Source organism: Taudactylus pleione, unplaced genomic scaffold (assembly GCF_031769625.1).
Source record: "Taudactylus pleione unplaced genomic scaffold, aTauple2 ptg000296l, whole genome shotgun sequence".
Classification (NCBI taxonomy): Eukaryota; Metazoa; Chordata; class Amphibia; order Anura; family Myobatrachidae; genus Taudactylus; species Taudactylus pleione.
Genome location: NW_028284698.1, coordinates 16128196 through 16151500, shown reverse-complemented (window position 1 = coordinate 16151500; position 23305 = coordinate 16128196). Strand labels below are relative to the sequence as shown.

The following is a 23305-nucleotide window of genomic DNA, read 5'->3' as shown; positions in this document are numbered from 1 at the left end:
TCATTTTCGCCTATTTCAGTCTTTGAAAAAAAAAAAAAACAGGGATAACTTTTCACCACTGAAAAAAAGTGCAGAATTGGGGTTTAGGGGTGCAGGCTTAATAAAAATAGCCTGCACCCCTGTAAATGTCATTTAAAAATAAACTGTCAAAGTAAAAAAAAAAAAAAAAATTGGGACACCCCAAAAAATTAACTTTAATTTTGAGGTTAATAAAAAAAATATGGGGAACACGTTTTTAAATAACTAAATTAATTCAGGGGGGGTTCCCAAGTATGCGGCAGGTGTTTAAAAAAAATGCGGGTGTTAGCGGCAGGTGCATATTTGCAGAATTTTTAAAAATAACTTGAGGTACTTAAAAATATACTTGCCTCCATTTTCATTTACCCCAAATTTGATAGGACTAGTTAATTTTCCCAAAAAAGTACTATTCTTCACCACTTCTTCATAGCCGCAAATATGCACCTGGCGCTGCTATTACAAACCCCAACTTCCTTCAGCAGGCAAAAATGGGGGTACCCAGAGTGATCCTCCATGTCTGGACATCTTTAGGAGCACATTTCCCAAAATTTCCCATTTGTTTTCGTAGATACAATTTCGCCGGGTCCCATTTTCGTTCATTTTAAATTGAATATGGGGATAAAGGCCCTGATTCAGAGCCGGACGCTCTGACCAGAGCGCTCGCTCTGAATCAGGGCCCTCCTCCATAATTATGGAGCGTCCTCCTGGACGCTCATATAGCTGTGGGTCACCACCCACAGCATATACGAGCGTGCAGGATGATGGTCGCGATGGTCTTGACCATCGCGACCATCGCCACTGCGAGCCAAAGCCTGCGGTTGAGTTTCTCAACCGCAAGTCCCGGAGTGATTTTGGCTCTATCAGAGCCAAAATCACTCCCACTGACATCACTAGTGATGTCAGTGGGGCCGGCTTCTGACGGTAGGCGTTCCCTTGGGAACGCCTCCGTCTGGGAGGCATGCCCCCGGCACGCCCACCAAAGGGGGCGTGCTGTCAAACATCGACAGCACGACCCCTTTGACCAGACACAACGAGCGAAGGAAAGTCCTTCGCTCGTCGCGTCTCGCGCATGCGCACGACGGAGCTCCCTTCGTCGTGCGCATGCGCAGTGCACACCATCGACCCACTTGCGAGCGGACAGCCGCTCGCGAGTGGGTCTGAATCAGGCCCTAAGTGGGCACATGCCCGATACTTTATCCCCAGAAAAGCTCCGATGTGGAGCGAAAAGTCCAGCATGGACTTTTCGCTCCCTAATTGAATATGGCCCCTATGTATGAGGACACATCTGTATTAATTGTTTGGAATCGGTAAATTACTATAATGCATGTACTAAGTGGTTGTGCAGATTTAATTTAGTGCACTTTTTTCAGATTATAGTCTGCTTGTTCACTATCAGTGTAAATTAATGTATTCATTATGAAGAACTGGTAAACCATCTAGCCTAATAGTGACACGTATATGAAGTTTCTGTACAGACTCTCCACTGACTGTTTTATTGTCCTAACTAGCTGGTGTGGCTATGTATGGCCTTCTGTACAGGAGATCTGATGTAACTGCTTTTTATACACTAGTATTCTGTTTCCACACCTCTCTTGTGACATTAATGGAATACTGGTAAACCTATCTATTTCACAGAAAAAAGTTTTTTGACATATTTTAAATCTAAATGGGGAAAGGGTACAGAATGGGAAAAGGGGAAGTTGGTGGAGGGAAATGCAGCAAGCGAGGGATAAGATTACAATAAATTTACGTTTCTAGCAAATTGAGAAACAAACAATAAAGCCTTAGATGACATGAAAATATGGATACTTGTCCCAAATTGTTGAACAACCAGTGATCACCGTGAAAGTCTGTGGGTGGGGAAGCAGCGACAGCAGAGCAAGAAAAGAATGGAAAAGAGAAGCTAGGATAAAGTGTAAGGAGGGGGAAGGACATGGTGGGATCTTAGTAAAGGAAAAAGCAGTTAGTCTGCCATGAAGTATATCGAAGCGCACTTGGTTGCATGTCAAGGTCTTTTGATGTAAAATCCATGTAGACCAAACACTGTTATATTTAAAGGGTCTTTTGCGTAGCATGTTTGTGCGACTCTTCTTCCCCACCCCCAAATGGCTCCGGCTTAGGGGACACTACCACCGGCAGTACAGATCTTGTGTATGTGCAGATTCCCTAACATTGGAGTTTTACATAAGCCATCAGGTTTGCGTCCAACTCTGAATCAGGCCCAAAGTTTCATTATGTTCTAAGTTTCAAGCAAGACCACCATATGTGAGTCAGGGAATCATCACATCAACCATTCCTTTACCATCTGTCAGATTGTGAAGGGTTGATGGGAGTGCTTTGGGGTTTAAAAGGTAGCAACTCAGTTTATCAGAATGGATTATAAAATTGGAGACATATGCCCATATACAATTAGAGGCGAAAAGCCGTAATTGGCGAAAAAGTTTCGCCTATTGCCACTTTTCGCCTGGTCGGAACTTATCTCCAAATTAAATTCCAGCCGGAATTCACCTAAGCGGAAACTCAATGCAATATAATAAGCAAAAAAGTTTCTCCTAAAGAATAATAGGTGAAAAGAAGTGCAAAATCTTTATTTTGAGGTGCAAACGTGGTGAAACGACCCAGAACCCTTGGGACAGTCCCCCAATGGACCTATCTGGCAAAAAGTGGGGGGACAAGCATAGAAACTAGCGAAATAGACTTCTTGGGGTCTGCAAGGATGAGTTGGGTGTTTTTAGGATTGCAGGTGCGTTTTTGACATTTTAAAAGTTCACTTTACAGACATAAAAATATGCTAGCACCCATGTTCAAGTAACCCAAATTTGACTGGGGTACTTGTTTTCACCAAAAAATACTGCTTTATGTCATTCTTCACCACTTATGCAAAGACGCTAATGAGAAGCAATTTAAACAACTAAAGTACACCAAACACTTTTATTAGGGCTTTTAGTACACATACATTGATTCCCTATGTTAGTGCATCTGTTTTTGGGGTACAGACTGATTTCCACACTGCAGACAGTACTTTCCACCTGTTCCGCATTTGTCGCTTTCAGTTTTCGCGTGTTTAGCAATTGAATAGGGCGAAAAGCGGGGACGCGCACAAAGTTTTCACCTCTAAAACAGGTGAAGGAGGCGGAAAGTCGGGCAGGCGAAAAGTCCGTCACTTTTCGTCTCTAATTGAATACGGGCCGTAGACGTAGGTATAGGACAAGCTTGTGGTCCCTGGGGCCCACTTGTATACCTTTTTTCTATTAAGCCGTACCACTACACCTGTGGAAATAGCAGCTCAATTGATGGCAGAATCTGCACCTACCCAAAAATTAGGATTAATAAAAATACACACGCAGTAACTCTGGTTTTAAAGGGTAACCATAAGAGTCAGTTACTTTAAAATCAAGTAGTTTTATTGAATTAAATTCTGTGTACAGTATACTGATAAAACATTAACAACAAACCAATATAAATTAAAATGTAACTTCAATAAAATATCAATAACCTAAGGACATATCAGAAGGATGACCAAATAAACTGTAATCCAGATTATGTAAACGAAAACAAGATGCTGATATGCAACTGCAAACCTATATAGCAATTCCTCATTTTAAGTATTGCACTTATTGTTCCCATTAAAAGCAATGTCCATTCCAAGGAATATTCTGGAACCTGTATTCCCTCTATAACTTTCTTCAAATATATTGCTAATTGAGAGTTTAGTCTATTTGTACAAAATATCAAAAGACTGTTTATTAGGCAATTTACAGACCAATTGGGATAAAAGTTGGTAGTGAGTTCTTTGGTCAGCTCTTCTAGCATCTCAGTCTGGTGTGTACACAGGATTCGCGATTAGCTGGATGACATGCCTTTCTAATGTTTGAGCAGTGCAGTTAAGCGATCCATGCACAAGTTGTGTTGTCAAGATAGCAGTTGAAATGAAAGCAGTATTAGGATAGAGAGGCGTTACGCCTTTCTCTGTGGGGTCCCATGGTTTCATCAAAGACTGATAGTTGATACAAGGGGCTCCATGTAAAATGACTGATCCGAAAGCATATTGCGTTGTTCAGACAGATGAGTTGCAGTCAAACTTTTGTCGAGAGTCCATCATCACCTCTCTCTTAACCTATCCCTCTCTCCTTCCCTCTCCTCTATCTCCTAAAGCCACCATCACTAAGCGTAACATCGAGGCTAGGAACACAGTTTCATTTTCTTCTCTGCTTGACTCGCTTCTCTCCACTATCCTCTCTCTCCTGCCCTGAACAAGCTGATTCCCTATACAATGCCTCCCTTACTTCTGCTTTTGACTCTGTTGCTCCGGCGATCACTAATCACCCTCGCAGATCCATTCCTCATGCTCATGCTGCAGTGCTACCCTTTGCCTCTCTAAACAGTCATATTTCAAGAACCTCATCTCCTCCCAGTCCTCAAATTCCAAGGTCTCTTCACCACCTTCAACTCCCTCCTCTGCCCCATCCCAGTCTCGCTCTCAGCCCTTGATTTTGCTACCTACTTGACACTTAAAATTAACTCCATACGTCAGGACATCATATCCAACCAGTCCCACAGCTCTCCTCCTTTTCCGGATCACCGCTCCCCATCCATTTTGCCAACTCTGAAATCCTTCTCCACCGTATTTGGAGAGGAAGTCATGGCCCTAATCCAATCCTCTCCTCCCCCACCCCTTCCACCTCCCCACTTGACCATATCCCCCCCGCCTCCTCCGCTGCCTCTCTCTCCTTCTGCCTTCTTCCATCTTGCCCACCTCCTTCATCTCTCCCTCTCAACAGACACTGTCCCTTCTGCATACAAGCATGCCCTTGTCCTCCCCCATTCTTAAACCTACCCTTGATCTTAACATTCTCTCTTTACTACCCATCTCTCTCCTCCCTTTTGCCTCCAAATTCCTTGAGCGTATTGTTTACAACCACCTTACCACCTTTCTTTCCTCCTCCTCCCTCCTTCGCCCTTTTTCAGTCTGGCTTCCATTCTCTCCACTCCACTAAAACTGCCCTCGCGAAAGGCAACAACCTCCTTGCTGCCAAATCCAAGGGCCACTACTCTCTGCTCATTCTCCTTCACCTCCTAGCTGCTTTCGATACAGTGGACCACCCTCTCCTGCTGCAAATCCTTCACTCCCTTGTTCTACGTGACACTGCCCTCTCCTGACTGTTGTCTACCTCTCTGATCTTTCTGTTTCCCGTCATGACTCCCCTCCCACCCCCCACAGCCTTTTACAGTAGGTGTTCCTCAAGGTTCTGATATTTGACCCTTCCTATTCTCCCTCTATACATCCTCTCTGGGTGAACTCATCAGCTTTTTTGACCTCCATTATCTCTAAGCTGATACTCTGATCTACCTTTCCTCCCCTGACCTCTCCCTTTCTCTCCTCACTCGTATCTCCAACTGTCTCTCTGCTATCTCTTCCTGGAAGTCCCAGTGATTTCTTAAACTTAATATGTCTAAGACTCAGCTGATAGTCTTCCCACCACCCTAGATAACTTCACTTCCCACTATTTATCAATTGATAGCACAACTATCTCATCTAGCCTCAAAGTGTGCTGTCTTGGAGTTATCCTGGACTCACCCCTCTCCTTCAAACCACATATACAGAACCTCTCGCAGTCCTGTAGTTTCAATCTCAAAAATATTTCCAAGATCAGACCCAGGATACTACTAAAACCCTCATACACTCACTGGTCATCTCCAGATTGGACTACTGTAACCTCTTATCTGGTCTCCCCAAAATCCCATCTCTCTCCTCTCCAGTCTGTCCTCAATTCTGCTTCTCGGCTCATCTTCCTCTCCAAAAGCTCTGTATCTGCCTCCACTGGCCCCCATTCTCTTTCAGAACCCAATTCAAGGTTCTCACACTCTCCTACAAAGCCCTCACCAAATCTTCTCCCATTTACATCTGATCTCCTTCCCTTCACTCTCCTGTCCACCCTCTTCGTTCAACTAATGCAACTGATTACTTCCTCCCACTCCCGCCTCCAAGAATTTGCCCGTGCTGCTCCCCACCTTTGGAACTCTCTCCCTCTCCCCGTCAGACTCCCCACCTCTCTACAATCATTCAAACGGGCTCTCAAGACCCATTACTTCATTAAAGTCTTCCAGCTCTCTAACTTGCCGCGACATGTTAATTCCTCCTATCACCCCATCTGTATCACACCACCTGTTTGTATGCCCCTCCCTTTCAGAATGTAAGCTCTTACGAGCAGGGCCCTCTACCATCTTGTGCTTCTCCCTACTTTACTTTCATCTAATTCTTACTCCCCACTAGTGCACCTAACACTTGGTGGCTTATGCTCTACTGCTTATGTGGCTGTTAAGGTCGCTAATGTAGCAATGTATATTATCAATGTCCTTGTGCTGCATTGTATTGTACTGTAAGTCACTGGTCACCTATTTGTTTATGTACTTTGTAAGGCGCTGCGGAAAACTTGTGGTGCCATATTAATAAGATGATGATGATGATGATAATGGGCGTCCAGGGGAGAGAACCCAATAAATTAAAAACAGGGGAGGAGTCTAGCTCACTGTTTCAGAACAATAAATATTATACTAAGAGATTGGTGTATATTTACTAAAGTGAGTTTATAGATGTGGAGATGTTACCCAAAGCAAACAATCAGATTCTAGCTATTATCTTCTAGAAAGTGCTAGTTAAATAAGTAGAATCTGATTGGTTGCTATGGGCAACATATCCATTTCTAAAACCTCTCACTTTAGTAAATATACCCCATTGTTTCTAGAGAACTGTGAACTGCTCACATTTGAAGGAGTCTACATAGTAGATCACTCGAGAGAGAATTTTGCGTTTCTCAAATTCCAATAGAGTGGAAAGGGCAGGAGTGACAAGGGGATGCCAAGAATGTTAAACAAGGCCAGTACCTGAGTAGGAGTTTTTACTCTGAGAAAAGCCATCATGGGTCAGTAGGGAGTGGAAGGGGACAGACCTTTGATATTTGATCTTGTTGTTGTGTAAAGCTTTGGTGGCTTTGATTAGGTCTCCATTTCATTTCTTGTTAATCAGTGCTTTGCTAATTTATTACAGTTTTCAACTATTAAGAGGTTGTCCGCATTAGGTACGAGATGGGTTTGTATCTACGAATGATTAGGTGCAGCCGGGATTGGTCTATGCTGTAGAGAATACCAGAAAGAGACTGATCTCAGTAGTGGTGTGTATTAAGTTGTGTATTAAGGGCCTGATTCAGAGTTGTACACTGTAACACAGCCTCTGCATCTTTGTACGCAGCAGCTGTGCTACAATATGCAAAAGCTGCAGGAGCCCCACATAGGGAACAACTTGTAAAAATAGAAGGCCTGGGGATACTCCCTTGTCTTTTTGTAATGGAATGTAATACATGCTTTGGAAATTGATGTTGGGGAGGTTTAGCTTTGTGGGCTCTCCCAGATATCTCTACTAAAGATCATCAATTGGACAGACACTGCAGGAAGACGCCTTCAACCGATTCTGGAATGTTTCTTTTTGCATATGTTGTGGCTGTGAGATTGGTCTCAAAGTCCTGCATTTGTTCCTTGAGAGCTGCAATGTCAGATCTCATTTCCAAAAATTCCTGATCAGCAACTTCCTGGAAGTGACGGTCTTTATCCATCTTACATTCCGCAGCGTCTTTTCTCTATACCTAGATATCACACTCAGATTTGAAATGAGCAATTGGGGAAAGTATTTCCATTTGGATAGTAAATGGAATCGTTTTCATAAGTTGTGGGGAAACTTGAAGTTGTGACTGCTTGTTTTTTTTCTTTCACTTTGAAAAAGTCAGCAGACTCAGGAACTGCAGACTTTTTGTATCGTTGAGCCATAATGTAATGAGGGTACGCATATACAGTAAGAAAAGTCGTAGAGTCTAGTAATTGCTCGGTCTTGTAACAAGTGGTGTCAGGAATGAGTCCTAGCCAATTTGACGCACAATTTCCGGTCTCCATCAGCAACATGCCATAGTTTGAGAGGATGCTTCTTTTGATGTGCCACAAACTGGTCTGCAGACCCTGGGGTGCTATTATAGATGATACTTCACCACCAGTTGCATTATAACAGTTTGAAAGGGGGAGTATTCCTTTTGAAAGGTGTAAATGGCAGATTATGTGCAGGAGACTGCACATAATCTAGAGGCAAGGCAGTCAGGCTACGCCGCCACGATTCACTTTTAAATATCTTAGTTGCTTCAGATTGTATATTTGTGTACAGAATATAAATCTTAAGCAATACATTCATAACTCACTGTACATGTGATTTCTATAAAAAAAAAACAAAAAAAAAAACCTGGTATTCTTTATTATTATTTTACATTGATTCACATAGTTGCTTTTTATTGAACTTAGGTTACCCATTGCATTCAGGGGTACAAAACACATCCACAGCAATGCACGTGGATTTTGATGCTGTATTTGGAGCAAAATCTTCTGTACATGAAAATCAGGACGCAAGAGGTATGCAGATCTATGTTGCATGCATTTATAGGAATATGCTAAAACATTAGTTGTGTATGTTTAAAAAATGCTAAAACATGGTTTTGCTTTTATGCAGGTTGACAGTTATACAGTGTCTTAAAATTAATTACCTTACCAACATTATGGTTCCACACATATATATTGTACTTGCCACATTGCCTTGGCTACCACTATTATTATTATTACCAAAGTTAAATGACTTCCCGTTTAAATGGCTGATGTGGCATTACTAAGAGATTGTTAAGCTCACTATATAAGGCTACAGAAGTTCACATTTTAGTGAATTATTTTTTACATCTATCGATTTAATCTTCGAATACTTTTTTTTGCAAATTTAAAGTGTTTATTTAGTTTCTGAATTTTATAAGTTTCCAATTTGGATTACCAATACTTTGCTGAAAAATTGGCCATGCCAACCAGAATTGTTCATCTTTATAGAATCTTGAAATAACCAATGATAGTTAACAAATGAAATCTATTTTCTAATCTTCGCTTCTGTCCTACAGCGTAATGGTGTTCACAGAATTAGAATATATTACTAGTGTTTGTGTGTGTCATGCATTGGGTATGCATTCTTTTCAGAAATTCTCTCTGTTCTCTTTTTCTCTGTTGCATGCTTTCTCGTGCTCAACTGGGCATTTACCATTGGTGAGTTATTAGTAGACTATAGATTCTTTTATAAAGCTTAAATTTAGTTTTTTAGTTTATTTTTGAGATTTTTAAATGCAATAAAATAAAATGTATTTTTATTAACTTTGTCATATAAAAGTGTTTGACACCACATTCGTTCCACATCAATTTCAAATGATCCTCATTATTATTCTGTTCTTTATAGAACCTAACGTTCAGTTTGTGGCTTCCTGCTTTTCCCCATTTCCTTAAACATCTTTTGGCACACAGCCATCCCTCACTATCACAATCAGTGGACAGTTTCCCACCTGCAGCACCAACACATTCATCTTCTGCCATTGTGATTCTGATGGTTCATCCTTGCTCGCCTCCAAATGGTACATTCTAGACGAGCAGCAGTTTAAGGTTAAATAAAATGCTGAGGATCTAGTCAAATGTTGTATAGGTCTCTGTCTTACCACTTTGATAGACACTGACACCTTTTTGTATAGGAGACTGCTGTAAGCACTCAAATCTATTTGAATCTGTGACAACTGTTAGAATGTAAAGCGCCTCTCCTTCTTTACCAAATCACTATCAAACTATCAGTTTTCTCTTGAATTCCCATAGAGTAGGGGATGGCAGTGGAATTTGCTGTATTTTTTTTTTCTATTTTTTTTTTTACTTACCAGTTATTAACTGTCAAGGATGTGACCATTACTTTGAATCAAAAGCAATGAGAAATCTGGAAATATAATATACAAAAAAAAAAAAAAAACAGGTTTCCATGTACATTTATGTGAAATGGGAAGTGATGATGAAAAATACATAATTATTAAAACATTGTGTCTTCAAATGCAGAGTAAGAATTATTGGACAGAGGGGAAAGATCACATGTGCCAGCTTAAGTGCAAGATATAGATTATGAGCATGCTGGTGAGAAAGCATGGCCAAACGTGTGAGAGAACAATTACGGAGAGGAAATATGGCAAAATCCATAAGAAAGAACAATGGGCGAACAAAAAGCATAGAGGGAGAGAAGCTATAGAGACAGAAAAAAGCACAGTGGAGTGGAGAAAGTGTGGGGAGAGAGAACAATGTAGGAGAGAATGCATGAAAATCAAGGCGTTAGCGATGATATTGCAGGGTTAGTACAGTGTATTACACATGGACATGGTATTGCAGGGACAGCAGCCATTGCAGGGTTATTTTGATGCATCAACAATAAAATAGCAATGCAGAGCAGTTCTTTTGTTAAATAGTAAATCACACCCTGTACCCATACTTTTTTTTTTTTTCTTCATACTTCTGCGATGTCTGACGAAGTAGCGCTGCTGAAAACAAATGAAATGGCCGCCGTGGTTATTTTCCCGGCGTTTTGAGCATGTGCAGTAAGAAATCACAGGGAAAATGGCTGCCGCTCCATTTTCCCGGTGAACCGCGTATGTGCAGTAGACTCCGAGCACATTGTAGTGCCTAGAGTCTACTGCTGCAGTCAGTTCAGGAGAGAGGAGGGGGCCCCGGACGGTAAGTGCACACTGGCCCCCTCCTCTCAATACGCCCCTGGTTGCAGGATTACATTGTTGGGAGTGGAGCAGAGATTCTCCCTCCTCTGTTTTCTCCAGGGGTCTAATGGGTTTCACAGGGAGTGGCGTCTAGTAGGAGCACCCTTTTGTCTCCGCTTCGACGGCATCTAACAACCAAACTAGGTCTCAGGGCCTAGAATGGATAGTGCAAGGGCTCCTGCAACTTGCCTTTTCCTTAGAGAGGATTATGACCACTGTTATCTCTTCTAGATGACAGAACTAATGTCTTACAGTGCTTCTCAAATTGCAGGAATCGTGTGTCTCTGACTTTTTTTTTTTTTAACCCGTGAGGAAGGTGATGTGTAGAGAGGCTCTGATCCTGAGGTTCTCATATCCTGGCGAGGATTCCTCTAGGAAACTGGGATTCCAGAACCTAGTGTGTACAGTCAGGCACAAACTAGCAACCAGGTACAACAAGGAATCAGATTCCCGACACTTAACTTTTTAAACCAAAATATAAGCAATGTACTTTTCCATCTTCCGCTCAGTTGTAAGACCTGTTTGCTAAAGCATTGACTAAATGTGATCACAGATTTTCTGGTAATTCCTAGATTTCTCTAAGACCACCAACATGCAGATTCTGAACACTGCTATCTTAAGGCTGTGGAGTGGTCAGAATGCTTGGTGGAGGCCTGAGGTTTCACAAACCATTTTTGCTGCAAATGCAGGAGCATATCCTTGAGGCCTGTGTATATCTGGAGTGGTTGCCATTAATTTAGGACTTCTTGTGGTTAGCATTTCAGCAGCAGCAGCAGCACGCTTTGTACTGGTGAGATGGACGTGGAGTCTAAGACTGCTCTATCTTCCCTTTCGTTCTAAGGAGAGGTCATTTTCGTCCTGAGATTTAATTTTCCAGGCCAGAAGGCGAAACAGTTTTTTTCCCTCTTTCAGTGCCCCAGACCCAATGGTCTTTGGCTTTGTTCCTTTGATCCCTTCTTAAAAAAGGTCTGACGTCCAAGGACCAGTTCTCCACTCCCCTTGGAGGTTGACAGGCTAAGGCTGGTAAATGCCAGCTCCAACCTTAAAGGCCGTGCAATTTGCACAGTTTCATTTGCTGGAATACCAGATCAAACTGATTTTCAAAATGATACAAGTCACACCAGCGTTTGACTAATCCTCTCATTACTTTCCCCAGAGGTGTGTCTGTCATTTTGCTTGTGTTTGAGAGGTACCAATATCAATAAGTGTTACCAATCCGTGATGTGACAACAGATGCCAGTCTGAGGCTGGAAGTGTCGCTCTTCAGTTACAGGATCTTTGGACTCAAAGCTCCCGATAAAAATGCTAGAGCTGAAAACGACTTTCTGGTCAGTGAATTTTAGTTCTTGCAAGAAATGGACATCAAGATGCAATATGACAGGGAATCTGCTGTCTTATGGCTTACGTAAATCACCAAGGGGGGTGCCAGGACCATAAGGAAGACCAGGAGGAACATGCATTGAGAGTATATCGACGTTCTGGAAGGCTAGGAAACAGACTTCCTCGACATACAACCCTTCACTAGTGGTGACAATCGGATGTTAACATGATGGCATCTACGTCCAAGCAATTCTGTTACCAGGTGAGGGATCTGCTTGCATTTCTGCTAGACAGCATGTCAGTTGCTTAGAGCTCCCGTCTGCTCTATCTGTTTCCAATTTATCTGTGGGTCCCCAAAAAATGCAAAAAAAGAGAGCGTTGATAATTCTGGTATTCTAGAAAGTCTTGGTACATACACATTTCTTGCACTGCAGAGGAACCTACATGGAGCCTGCCTCTAAAGCATGATTTCTTAAATTGGGGTCCAATTAATGTAAACATGCATATTCACTTGCCGATGGGGTAACAGTCCGATTACAACATTGTAATCGAACAGTCGTTCCTCTTCCCCTGTAGTGCCTACACTGAATGATATGTCGTTTAGTGCAGGCACCTTCCCTCATCCCCGAACATGGCCAGTCTGTCGTTATCTGCAGACTGACAGTCATGTTCAGGCGATGATTGGTGTCGGAAACGACCAGCGGGAGCGCGCATTGCTGGCCGACATTATACTGCACAATTTATGCACGATTTAATGAGCGATTGAACGACTACGATGTTGTTGTCGTAATCGTTCTACTGCTCTGTTTAATCGGCAGTGGATACGTGGCTTAAGTTTGCCTTAAATGCATGGTTGTGGAATTCATGGCTCTTACAGCTGAAGGTTTTTCTGACGAGTGATGTTCGGACTATGCTATAAAGGCTCAAAAACCTATTTCAGCCAAGAACTACCAAAAGAGGTTTTGTTTTTTTTGTTTTTTACTCTTTCTTGGACATGTAGTTGATATTTCTGAAGTCTGTCATGAGGATTTAAGCTCTTTGATACGATCAGGTCTCAGCTCTTTCACTGTACAGTAGTGGAATTAATTCTGGACACTTTCAATAAAAAAATGTTTAATTTGATGTGTATGCAGAAAATTCATATTCTGCTATACCTAATCAATACTTTATTTTTTTTATTTTAATCTATGATGTTTCTACTTAATATCTGAACATGATTTGTCAGAGAGAGAGGAAACAGAGAGAAGGGGATGGAGAGAGAGAGTGGGAGAAAGAAAAAAGAGAGAGAAGGTTTTGAAATACTTACCAGCCATTGTCAGTGGTGAAGATGCAGGCTGTCACCAGTCACAGCAGGCAGCATCTTGACAGGATCCAGGAGCAGGTCCCACACAGCATCCATGCAGGCTCATGTGCTCAGCACTCAATTCATCCAGACCGTGGCAGCCTTTACAATCAATCTACTGTAAAATCCTCACAGCTAGTTGCAGCTCTGGTCAAAGTGTGAATAAGACTAAAATGGCTACAAATACCTCGAAACGTGTTGACTGGTTGCCTGGGAAGAGAGGCAGAGCCATGACGCTTCGTGAGGAAGGGTATACCCACGAAGAAATTGTGAAGAGGTTGGACGGTGGGGCAACAAAGTCATGTGTAAGGAAACTCTGCATAAGGGTTGCGAGCAGTGGATCGATGAAACGAGCTGCAAGAACTGGGAGAAAGCCCACATTTACAGAACAAGATGAGCGCAGAATCTGTCGCCTGGTCATCCAGGACCGTCGAAAATCTGCAAAAACCATCAACAACATAATGAAAACATCTGGTGTCCAAGTTTGTGACGAACCATAAGAAAAAAACTTTGACAATGGTTTGCAAGCTAGAACCCCGAGAAAGAAGCCATATCTAAACCAGAAACAGGCAGAAATGTATAAATTTTGCTCTGGCACACAGAGTGGACAGAAGAAGACTGGGACAAGATTATTTGGAGCAACGAGACCAAAATCAGCATTTTTGGGAGTGATGGAGTGAAATTTGTTCGGCATCTGTCTGGGGAAGATTTTTTGCCCGGGTGCACCACGGCAAATATGAAGCACCCAGTGAGTGTCAAGGTGTGGGGCAGCATAGCCAGCGATGGTGTGGGACGTTTGGCTGTCATTGATGGCAATATCAATGCCAAAAAGTATCAAGAAGCAGTTCAGGAGGTGAAACTGTTGCCCACAATCGAGGATTTGTTCGAAGGTGACCCACGGAAGTGTATCTGTCAGCAGGATGGAGCGCCAGGCCACACCGCCAACAGTTCCATGAAGTGGTTTGGTGATCACCAAATCACTGTTCTGCCTTGGCCAGGGAATAGTCCGGATTTAAATCCGATAGAAAATCTTTGGTCAAGGCTTAAAGTGATGGTATCATGAAAAAATCCAAGTAACGAGAGAGCTGATCGAAGCCATAATCCAGGCCTGGTACGACGTGATTTCACCTGAAGATCTGGGACGTTTGCTTCAGTCGATGCCTTGACAAATTACTGCCATCTGGGGGTCGTGTTACACCCCCTCCTCGCAGCCTGTGCAGCAAGTGACTGCTCATACAGACATACAGATATATCTGCCACTGGCTGTGCTGCACAGCTGATGCAATGTCTGTGAACGATGTCGTTCAGACATATCGTCTATACACACTGGCAGACGCACCCATGATATATCGGCCAATGTGTATCCGGCAATTGAATCATATCTTCTTCTCAGAAAAAAAATTAGTTTCAGGTTCTTTCTGTCATCAGGATATTTAGTCCTGGCCTTAGACCAGGATACATTTCCAGAAAAAGATGATGTTGGGGTAATGCTACTAAATTTCAAAGGATTTAAGACCTACAGTATATTTGTTGAGGGATCTGTACGATGTCGACAGGAGAGAATGGGCAGGGATTATTCTGCTAGATTGGTAGGAGCCTCCTGGCTTTTTTAGACCTTAAAATGCTGCAGATCGCATTTTCTTAGCATATCCTCCCATAAGAACGGCTCTCATGTCCCCATCGTGATTCCAGTGTCCTCCAATAAATGCCCTGAGAATTGTTTTTTTTTGGATTTTAAAGTTAAATCCTTTCATTGGGGGTACACTAGACACTATCCCTTTATGCTCTGTTTAACTTCTGTTCTTATTCATGGCTACTTTTACGGTTCTTGTTAGGAATATTGTTCTTGTTAGAAACCATTGTTTTGTTTTTCACCTGAACCAGCATATTGTTCTCTACTCTTGCTTAACCTTTCTGCAGAGAGTGAATGGTCACCCCACTTGACATGGTGAGATCTGTGTCCATACATTCAATCTAAGTGCCTACTCAAGAGCAAACCCTCTACACCCTAATGGCCCCTTCCATGTCAGCTTTAATTGGAATTTCTACTTCAGGGTCTATAGGGGGTCTACAGGGTTGACCTTGGGGTATAGGTTGGGAACCAAATCCGGGCACCACGCAGTTAAAGCTTTTAGCTCCCAGGATGCACTGGGTCCACTCTCCCTATAATCCCACCCCCAAGCCAGAGGCACCTCAGTTTAAGTTGGTGCCCGGCCAGAGTCGGGTCACCGTCATCGCAAGGGGGACTGTTTAGAAGCCCCTAAGCTTATTTTACTTTTTGTAAGGACAGATATTTCTTTTTACTTTGGACTTTTTAGAGCGGCAGCGTCGGACTGTCCATGGGACGTCCAAGCTGCCGCTCCGTCAACCCGCCGGCGCTGAGACGCCAGTACAGATCTGGGGATCTCAGCGGGACCCCAGAGTCTGTACTAGACGGACTATGCGGGCGCCCAGGACTGCTGCCGGATCGACGGGGAGCAGGTAAGGTCGCGGATCTCCATACGCCGCGTGTCCACTAGACCACCAGGGACTTCACGATCAGCGCTGGGAGCCGGCGTCCTGGGGGTTAATAGCCGGCTAGGGGAGGAAGCCTTCCCTGTTGTAGCGGCTCCTCCCCTCAGCTCAGCGCGCAAATCAATATCTATAGTCTGGCGTCGCTGAACTGCTTCCTCCGCGGTCCACGCTTCCTCTGAGCTCTCCAGCGGCCATTTTCTTCTGTGGTGCAGCTGCAGACATCTCCAAGGATAACAGTGAGCCCAGTCCCCCTGCGTACCTGGCCATTTGGGTGAGTGTACACAGCGCTATAGCCTTCCCAGACACTGAATCTGGGCAGTTGAAAGTAGCAACATTGTGCAGTATATTATATGTCATGCTTATGTATGTACAGTATATATGTCTGCATTGTATGTGACTTATGCTAGTGCTGACTGTCTGCTTTTTTCTCTCACCTGTCAGTGTATATCTATCCCTTTTCTTTCTATCTGCCCTAATACAGGTGTACCTGGGGTGGTTCTGAGACCTCACATTTATATACTTGTCAATATTTGCGAGGTTTTTCACATACGTTGCCATATTTTGGGTGGAACTGTGTGTTGCATACGCTGATAATGGGTCCCTGCAGCTAATCTTGGCGTCAGTCAGGACCGGTATGGCGCTGCTTAATATTTCCGCCAAGATAGTTAGTGAGATATGTCTTACCAGGAGAGAGCGCGCGATACTTAACCCATTTTTTGCTATCCTGAATGTCATGGACTGCAGGTATTAGTGCGGAGGATTTGACGCAAAGGGTTATGTATGCGGCACCATCTGGTGCTGGGCCCCTTACACGACCCCCTTGGGCGGTTTGTTTTCTCAGGATCCTCTCCATTGCGTATCGCCGGGCGGGCCACATTGTCGTAACTCACTTGGGGTTACTTCACCATACTGCCCTTCTCAACTCAGGGTATCTTGCAGTTTCTTGCACTTTACCCCTGTGTCACAGACTATCGCTCCCTGCCGGGGTTTTTTCACAGTACATGAATTACCTCTGGTACCACAACGGTCTGTCATTCCCCTTGCAGGGATTACCACAACAGCCACCCGGGTGGATGTCGTTTTCTACGAAATACAAAATGGCGTGATATATACCCTGTGGTTACTTCACAGTTGGCTCTGCCGTGAACTGGATGATGTATTGGGCTCTTTCCCTCTTACATTGGGGGAGCCGATTTCAAGTATTATTATCTCTGCTTTGGGGCTGGTAGCCAGGTCCATTCTGGTTATAGAGAATGTCGATCCTGCACCTGCTGTCCAGCGGGTGGATCTCATGGCGGGAGTCTGGCTGTCGCCAGATACGAGGAGTCACAAAGGCCTCCTGTTTCCCATTCCCTGAGGGTCATCACAAGTTATAGTAATCACCTTCTGGGGTGGATTTGTATGTTAATCGTCTGATTACAGGCATTAATACTCCTCCCATTCGGCCTGGACGGATTTTATGGATCCGTAGGTGGTAACTTTGCTTGAAATCAATATACTTGCTTTCAGGGGCTGTTGCCCGTCCTACCATGGCCATCGCATGGTTGGTTAATACTATTGCATACTGGGCTGATGCAATTGTAACGTTTTGCCCTCCAACACGTCTGGGGTTCAAATGTCTTTTGCCGCTCACCAAAAATATGCAGTTGTCATATGTGGGAATACCTACATTGGATGTCAGTCTTCTAACCTTCTGGGTTTCAGCTGCGACTGTATCCGCCTCAATACACTATGGCTGCACTCTGGGAAAGCAGAGGTGCAGACACCACCTATGGGAATCTTGTTTGGTCCTGACCTTGACAAGATTGTTGTATCATTGGCAGTATCACTAATGAGAAGATACCGTCTCTAGCTACTCCCACTACAATCAGACTAAGGGCCTGATTCAGACCCACTCGCGAGCGGCTGTCCGCTCGCAAGTGGGTCGATGTTATGGACTGAGCATGCGCACGACGGAGGGAGCTCCGTCATGCGCATGCGCCAGACGCGACGAGCGAAGGAAAGTCCTTCGCTCGTTGTGTCCGATCAAAGGGGGCGTGCTGTCAATGTTGTTTGACAGCACGCCCCCTTTGGTAGGCGTTCCGGGGGCGTGCCTCCCTGACGGGGGCGTTCCCACGGGAACGCCTCCCGTCAAAAGCCGGCCCACTGACATCACTAGTGATGTCAGTGGGAGTGATTTTGGCTCTGATAGAGCCAAAATCACTCCGGAGCTTGCGGTTGAAAACCTCAACCGCAGGCTCCGGCTCGCAATTTCGATGGTCGCGATGGTCACGACCATCGCGGCCTTCAAAATGCACGCTCTTATAGCCTGTGGGTGGTGACCCACAGCTATACGAGCGTCCAGGAGGACGCTCCATTTTCATGGAGCCCGGCCCTCATTCAGAGCGTGCGCTCTGCTCAGAGCGTACGGCTCTGAATGAGGGCCTAAATCTGTTAAGTCTTTTGGTTCTCAGGGTCAGCCTTAAGGCCTGTTTTTTTCCTAGGCTATCGGCCTCCCCGAGTGCCACCATATCCAGTACCAGCAGATCTGGACTTCCAGACGACCCTGCTTGTAAGCCTAAGGATTAAACTTCAGCCTGACGGGACAGGTATACATCTGGGGGATTCCAGAGTGAGATTCCGACTTTCTCAGTTCACCCAGTGCTGGTGTCAAGTCACCACGGATGCTTGGGTAGGAGTTGTAATCTCTCACGGGTACGGCCTCTCATTGCTCAGGCGGCCTCCACACAGGTGTTACACGATTCCTTCTTCAGGGCCTTATAAATCCAGAAAGATATACAGTCTTTGCGGTAAGCAGAGCTATTTAGGCCAGCCTCACTATCTCAGCGAGGGACTGGTGGTTCTACTTTCTTTCTGGGACAGTGGCCGACTGGTCCTCATTTGCCTGTCCTCTGTCTCAAATCCCTGAATCAGATTCTAAGGGTGCCTGGACTCAGGAGGAGTCCACCATGCTCCATCATCCGATATTTGAAACCTGGGGACTTTATGGTATCTTGGAATATTCAGGACATGTACCTACGGGTACATATAGAGCCCTCTTATCAGCATGGGTTCAGGTTTGCTATGCCACAGCAACACTTGCAATTTTCGGGTTCTGCCTTTTGGGACTGTCTTCAGCCCCACCAGGGTTTACCAGCTTTATGGATTTTCTGACAGTTCACCTGTTCAGTGTATCTGACTGCTCCAGTATCTGGACGGCCTCCTGCTCTTAGCAGGATCACCGAGGTACTTTACAGCCCGGTCAGGATAATCGTGGCTTCTTCTCGGCACAGATGTTTAATCAACAGGGAAAAAGTCTTCCCTGCATCCCTCACAGGGTATTCATGTGGGAGCCCTGCTGGATTCTCAAAATCTGAGAATTCTTCTGGCGTAAGACAAGATCTCCACTCTTCAACTAGGAGTGTGCGGATGTCTACGCAGTCGACATATGTCATTACACTCTGATGCGCTGTCAAAAATCCAGAGTGTCTACCTTTGGAAGGGTGAAATATGCTCGGTACCATTCCAGGCCTTGCCATAATTGGCTCCTCTCCAGTGGGAACGAGTTTTTTTCCATCGGATCACTGTTCAAACGATGATGCTCTCTTCGGAGGCGAGTCGGTCTCTGTCCGGGTGGCTATGGCCATCTCGTCCAGGATATTCTTTGCTATGGACAGTGTCTGATCCGCTTTCGTTTCGGGGCAGTTGGAAGTCTGTCGATTCCGTCCTGCCACTTAACTTGTTGGAACTTCAGGCTGTCTTGGGCCTTCACTCTGGCCTAACACATATTTCACGGTAAACCTGAAAAGGTTCAGTCCGACAGTGTCACAACAGTGGCTTCCATCTAGGCAACACTGGTCATTGGGTGGCACTGACAGGAATGTCACAGATTCTGACATAGTCCGAGGGACTCCTCCCGGCCATCTCTGCAGTGTTCATTCCAGGAGCTCTCCATTGGGAAGCGGGCTCCCTCAGCCATCCCAACGTGCATCCCGGGGACTAGTCTCTTCTCCAAGAGAGGATTCAACTCCTGGTGAGCAGAGGGGGCCTCCCTGAGGTGATCCTCATGGCCTTCTGACTCTATCACACACTACCGGTGTTACAGTCCAGCACTAGGGATACTGACAAAGAGTCAGTGACTCTTTGTCAGTGAAGTGGTCCTTCCACTTTGTGTATCTATGTCCTCCGGTCTCACTTCTTCCTCGAGGTCTTCGGAAGTTTCATTTGAGACGGAGGGGTTTTCCATCTGGTGGCTCCAGATCGTCCCGGACGTCACTGGTACTTAGATTTTCGGAGTCTCCCCATCGATGCTCCATTCCTGCGGCTTCACTATCCAGACCTGTTGTCTCAGGATCCTTGTTTTTCCCTGGACCTGGATAGTTTGTCTTTGACTGCGTCCCTACTGTGGTCCTAAGGCGTCCCTGGCTCTGTCATCATTGAAATGTTTAGAGCGCATAGGCCAGCTTTTGCTGGGATCTACCACAGACTGTGGCATACATAATTCTTATGGTATCGTACCTGTCGCTACGATTCTCCGGTGTTTAGGCTTTCCAGACGTTCTGGCATTCCTTCCAGCTGACTTGGGTCTCACCTTCTGCCTGGTCTTTCTGAGAGTGTGGATCTTTGCACTGTCAGTAGGGTTCTGCTGTGGAATTGCTCCACTCTCTGGTATCCGATCCATCCTTAAGGGTGTTTTCTGGATTATGCCTCCCTTTGTCTTCCCTAGGGGCTCCTTGGGATTTGGTAGTGGTTCTTCGTGCCCTCCGGGGACCTTCATTTGAACCACTAGCTTTGATTGCTATTACATGGTCTATAGCTTAGTCTCTCTCTCTCTCTCTCTCTCTCTCTTTTATGGCGTTTGCATCTGCCAGGAGAGTGTCTGAATTGGGAGCGTTCTCATGTGGCTCCCTTTTCTGATTAGTCCACCATGTCAGGGTTGTGAGTTGCACTCGCCCTGTGTCTTTTCCTAAAGTGGTTTTTAAGTTCCATATTATTCTGGAACTTATGGTACTGACATTTCAGTCACCAGCCCACTCGGCTGGTGTGGCCTCATTGACTGACTGTGTTCCAGTCTCTCCGGATTTATGTCATCCGTTCAAGTTCCTTCAGGAAATCAGACTCCTTATTTGTGGTCTTCGGATTTCACAGAAAAGGATGGCCGGCCAATAGACTGACTTTGGCTAGATGTCTTCGTATGACTATCTCAGGGGCCTACACATAGGATAGGCATTTCTGTTTCTGTTGATGCTTATTCTACTCGAGCTGTGGGTGGCTCACTGTGGCGCCTCGGCTGTTCTGCCCTGGCAAGGTGGCTACGTGGTCTTCTGTCCATACCTTTTTAAGGTTCTATGCATTGGTTTCCTTTGCCTCTCAGGATGCTTCCTTTGGGCGACAAATTCTCCTCTCAGCACAGGAGCGTCCCCACCCTTATAAGGACTGCTTTGGGGACATCCCCAAGGTCAACCCCCTATGGACCCTGAAGTAGAAAACAAGAGATATGGTAAGAACTTACCTTTTGTTATCTCTGATTCTACGAAGTCCATAGGGTCCACAGGGAGCCCGCCCTGACGCACCTGGCTTCATATGGACTGTTACGTGTCACCATTTTCCCGTCTCCTTCTCTGTGAGTATGGTTATTGAGTGTTCCAGTCTTCTCTCTCTTTCTTTACTGCTCCGGCTACTTACAAACTGAGGTGCCTCTGGCTTGGGGGTGGGGTTATAGGGAGAGTGGACCCAGTGCATCCTGGGAGCTAAAATCTTTAACTGCGTGGTGCCCGGATTGGTTCCCAACCTGTACCCCAAGGTCAACCCTGTGGACCATATGGACTTCGTAGAAACAGAGATAACAAAGGTAAGTTCTTACCATATCTCTTGTGTTCAAATGATACGAAAGCTCATGTAGGAGAGTTGTTATATTACAGGTTTTGAAAATGTTTTATAAGATATTATTTAATTTGCAAGTAATTATAAAAGGTATTATTGATACACTGTTTTCAATAAGTGTTTAGCTGCTTTAAAGGGAAATTGTGATTTCTTATGTATTTTTGAAGCTCCATTTTCTCCTTCTTAGCTGCATACTTTACAGATGATGTATTGCAACCGACTATTTCTCAACAAAGCCAAAAGTCTTTATCTGCTGGACAGCACAGTGGAAGATTTATGGCAAATGACCTTGACTCCTCTCTTGCCAACTTGGTTGGAAGTAAGTAGCTATCTGACCTTGAATTGTATGCACTTGTATTTCATTAAAAAATTTACTTCTCCAATATACTTTTTCAGATCTCGGTTTTGGGGGAACACCTTCAAAAAGGTGAGTGGATACATTTTCGAGCATCTGACATACAGAAACCAGCCTGAATTGCAGTGTCCAGAAATCCTACATCAGGGAGTTGTGGGAAAATACAGATAATTTTAGGGATCATGTATTGGTGATACATGATCCCTTTTTATGGCTAGCTTGTTGCTTCTCATTTATAACAGTGAAAGAAAATTGCCTCCCCATTTAGGAATTATCAAGTGATTTTTCATGATCCCATGACTATGGGTAATGCACATGTAAACTGGAAAACAAATGCAGAAGTCACATCAGATCAGGTGTTGTACAAAAAAGAAATGGGGCCATATTTTCCTAGTCTAGCTGTATCACACTACAAACTTCATCAATGGTTTTCAAGTCTGAATGCTAAAGATAAAACCAAATAACATGTCACATAGAGCTTTCTCTGAACAGCAAGTGCAGTAGCTTCAAGAATTAACTTTATATCTTTCCACTTTCATTTATGGTGGGGGACCTGAACAATGGGGTGCAGTGGTATGTAAGAACTTAGGAAGTTAAAGAAAAATCTGAATAAAGTCTGAGTTCCTCCACCTTTATATTCCCAAACCGAAAAGTCATCAGTTCTATGCCCAGGAAGCAGCACGATTTGTTAGTGCTGACTCAACAGCATTGGTTCTAAAATGTATTTTAATGTGTTGCTCATTTTTGTTTATAGCGCTGCTCTGTCAGCAATACTACTGCCAGGCAGCTTCTTTTGTTTACAACAGAGCTGAGCTACCATAGGCATCTCTTCCCACCACTTCATTTGCGCTCCAGAGGGGGACCCAGTCACTATTGCTACAGGTAGTGATTGTGAACTCGTGTATTAGCTGAATGTATCTGCAGCAGTTCCCTGAGCACAAACCACACTCCAGAGCAGCAATTGTATTTAAGGCAGTGGAGTTGAGAGATCTTCTGTGAAGCGGACATTATCAGCAATGTGGCTTGATAGGTTCTCAGTTGTCTGTATGTAGTAGGGTCTTGTAAGTGTCTGTGTTTAGCCAGTCTCCCTCACCTGGAGCTATATTATAAATACATTAGGCATAATTTTCCTCAGATCCCATCTTAATTACTGGAGGTTAGTAACTTGCATAATGGTAGTTTTTGAGCTTTTAACTAAAGTTGGTTCAAAATGTATCCAAAACTAGATGTAGTTCGTTGTGCTGCTTTTTT

General features: G+C 44.3%; 1 protein-coding gene across 4 annotated transcripts in view; it reads left to right on the top strand.

Moving 5' to 3' along the window:
* LOC148511741 (phosphatidylinositol-binding clathrin assembly protein-like) overlaps positions 1-23305 on the top strand; it is a 109655-nt gene that overhangs the window by 74345 nt on the left and 12005 nt on the right. For 3 of the 4 annotated variants that reach the window (XM_088482871.1, XM_088482870.1, XM_088482868.1), the window contains 3 exons: positions 8359-8466; positions 21887-22018; positions 22096-22126. In XM_088482871.1, the coding sequence (XP_088338997.1) occupies positions 8359-8466; positions 21887-22018; positions 22096-22126 (271 nt within the window). The remainder of the gene's footprint in view (positions 1-8358; positions 8467-21886; positions 22019-22095; positions 22127-23305) is intronic. The other variant, XM_088482869.1, reaches the window with a different exon arrangement.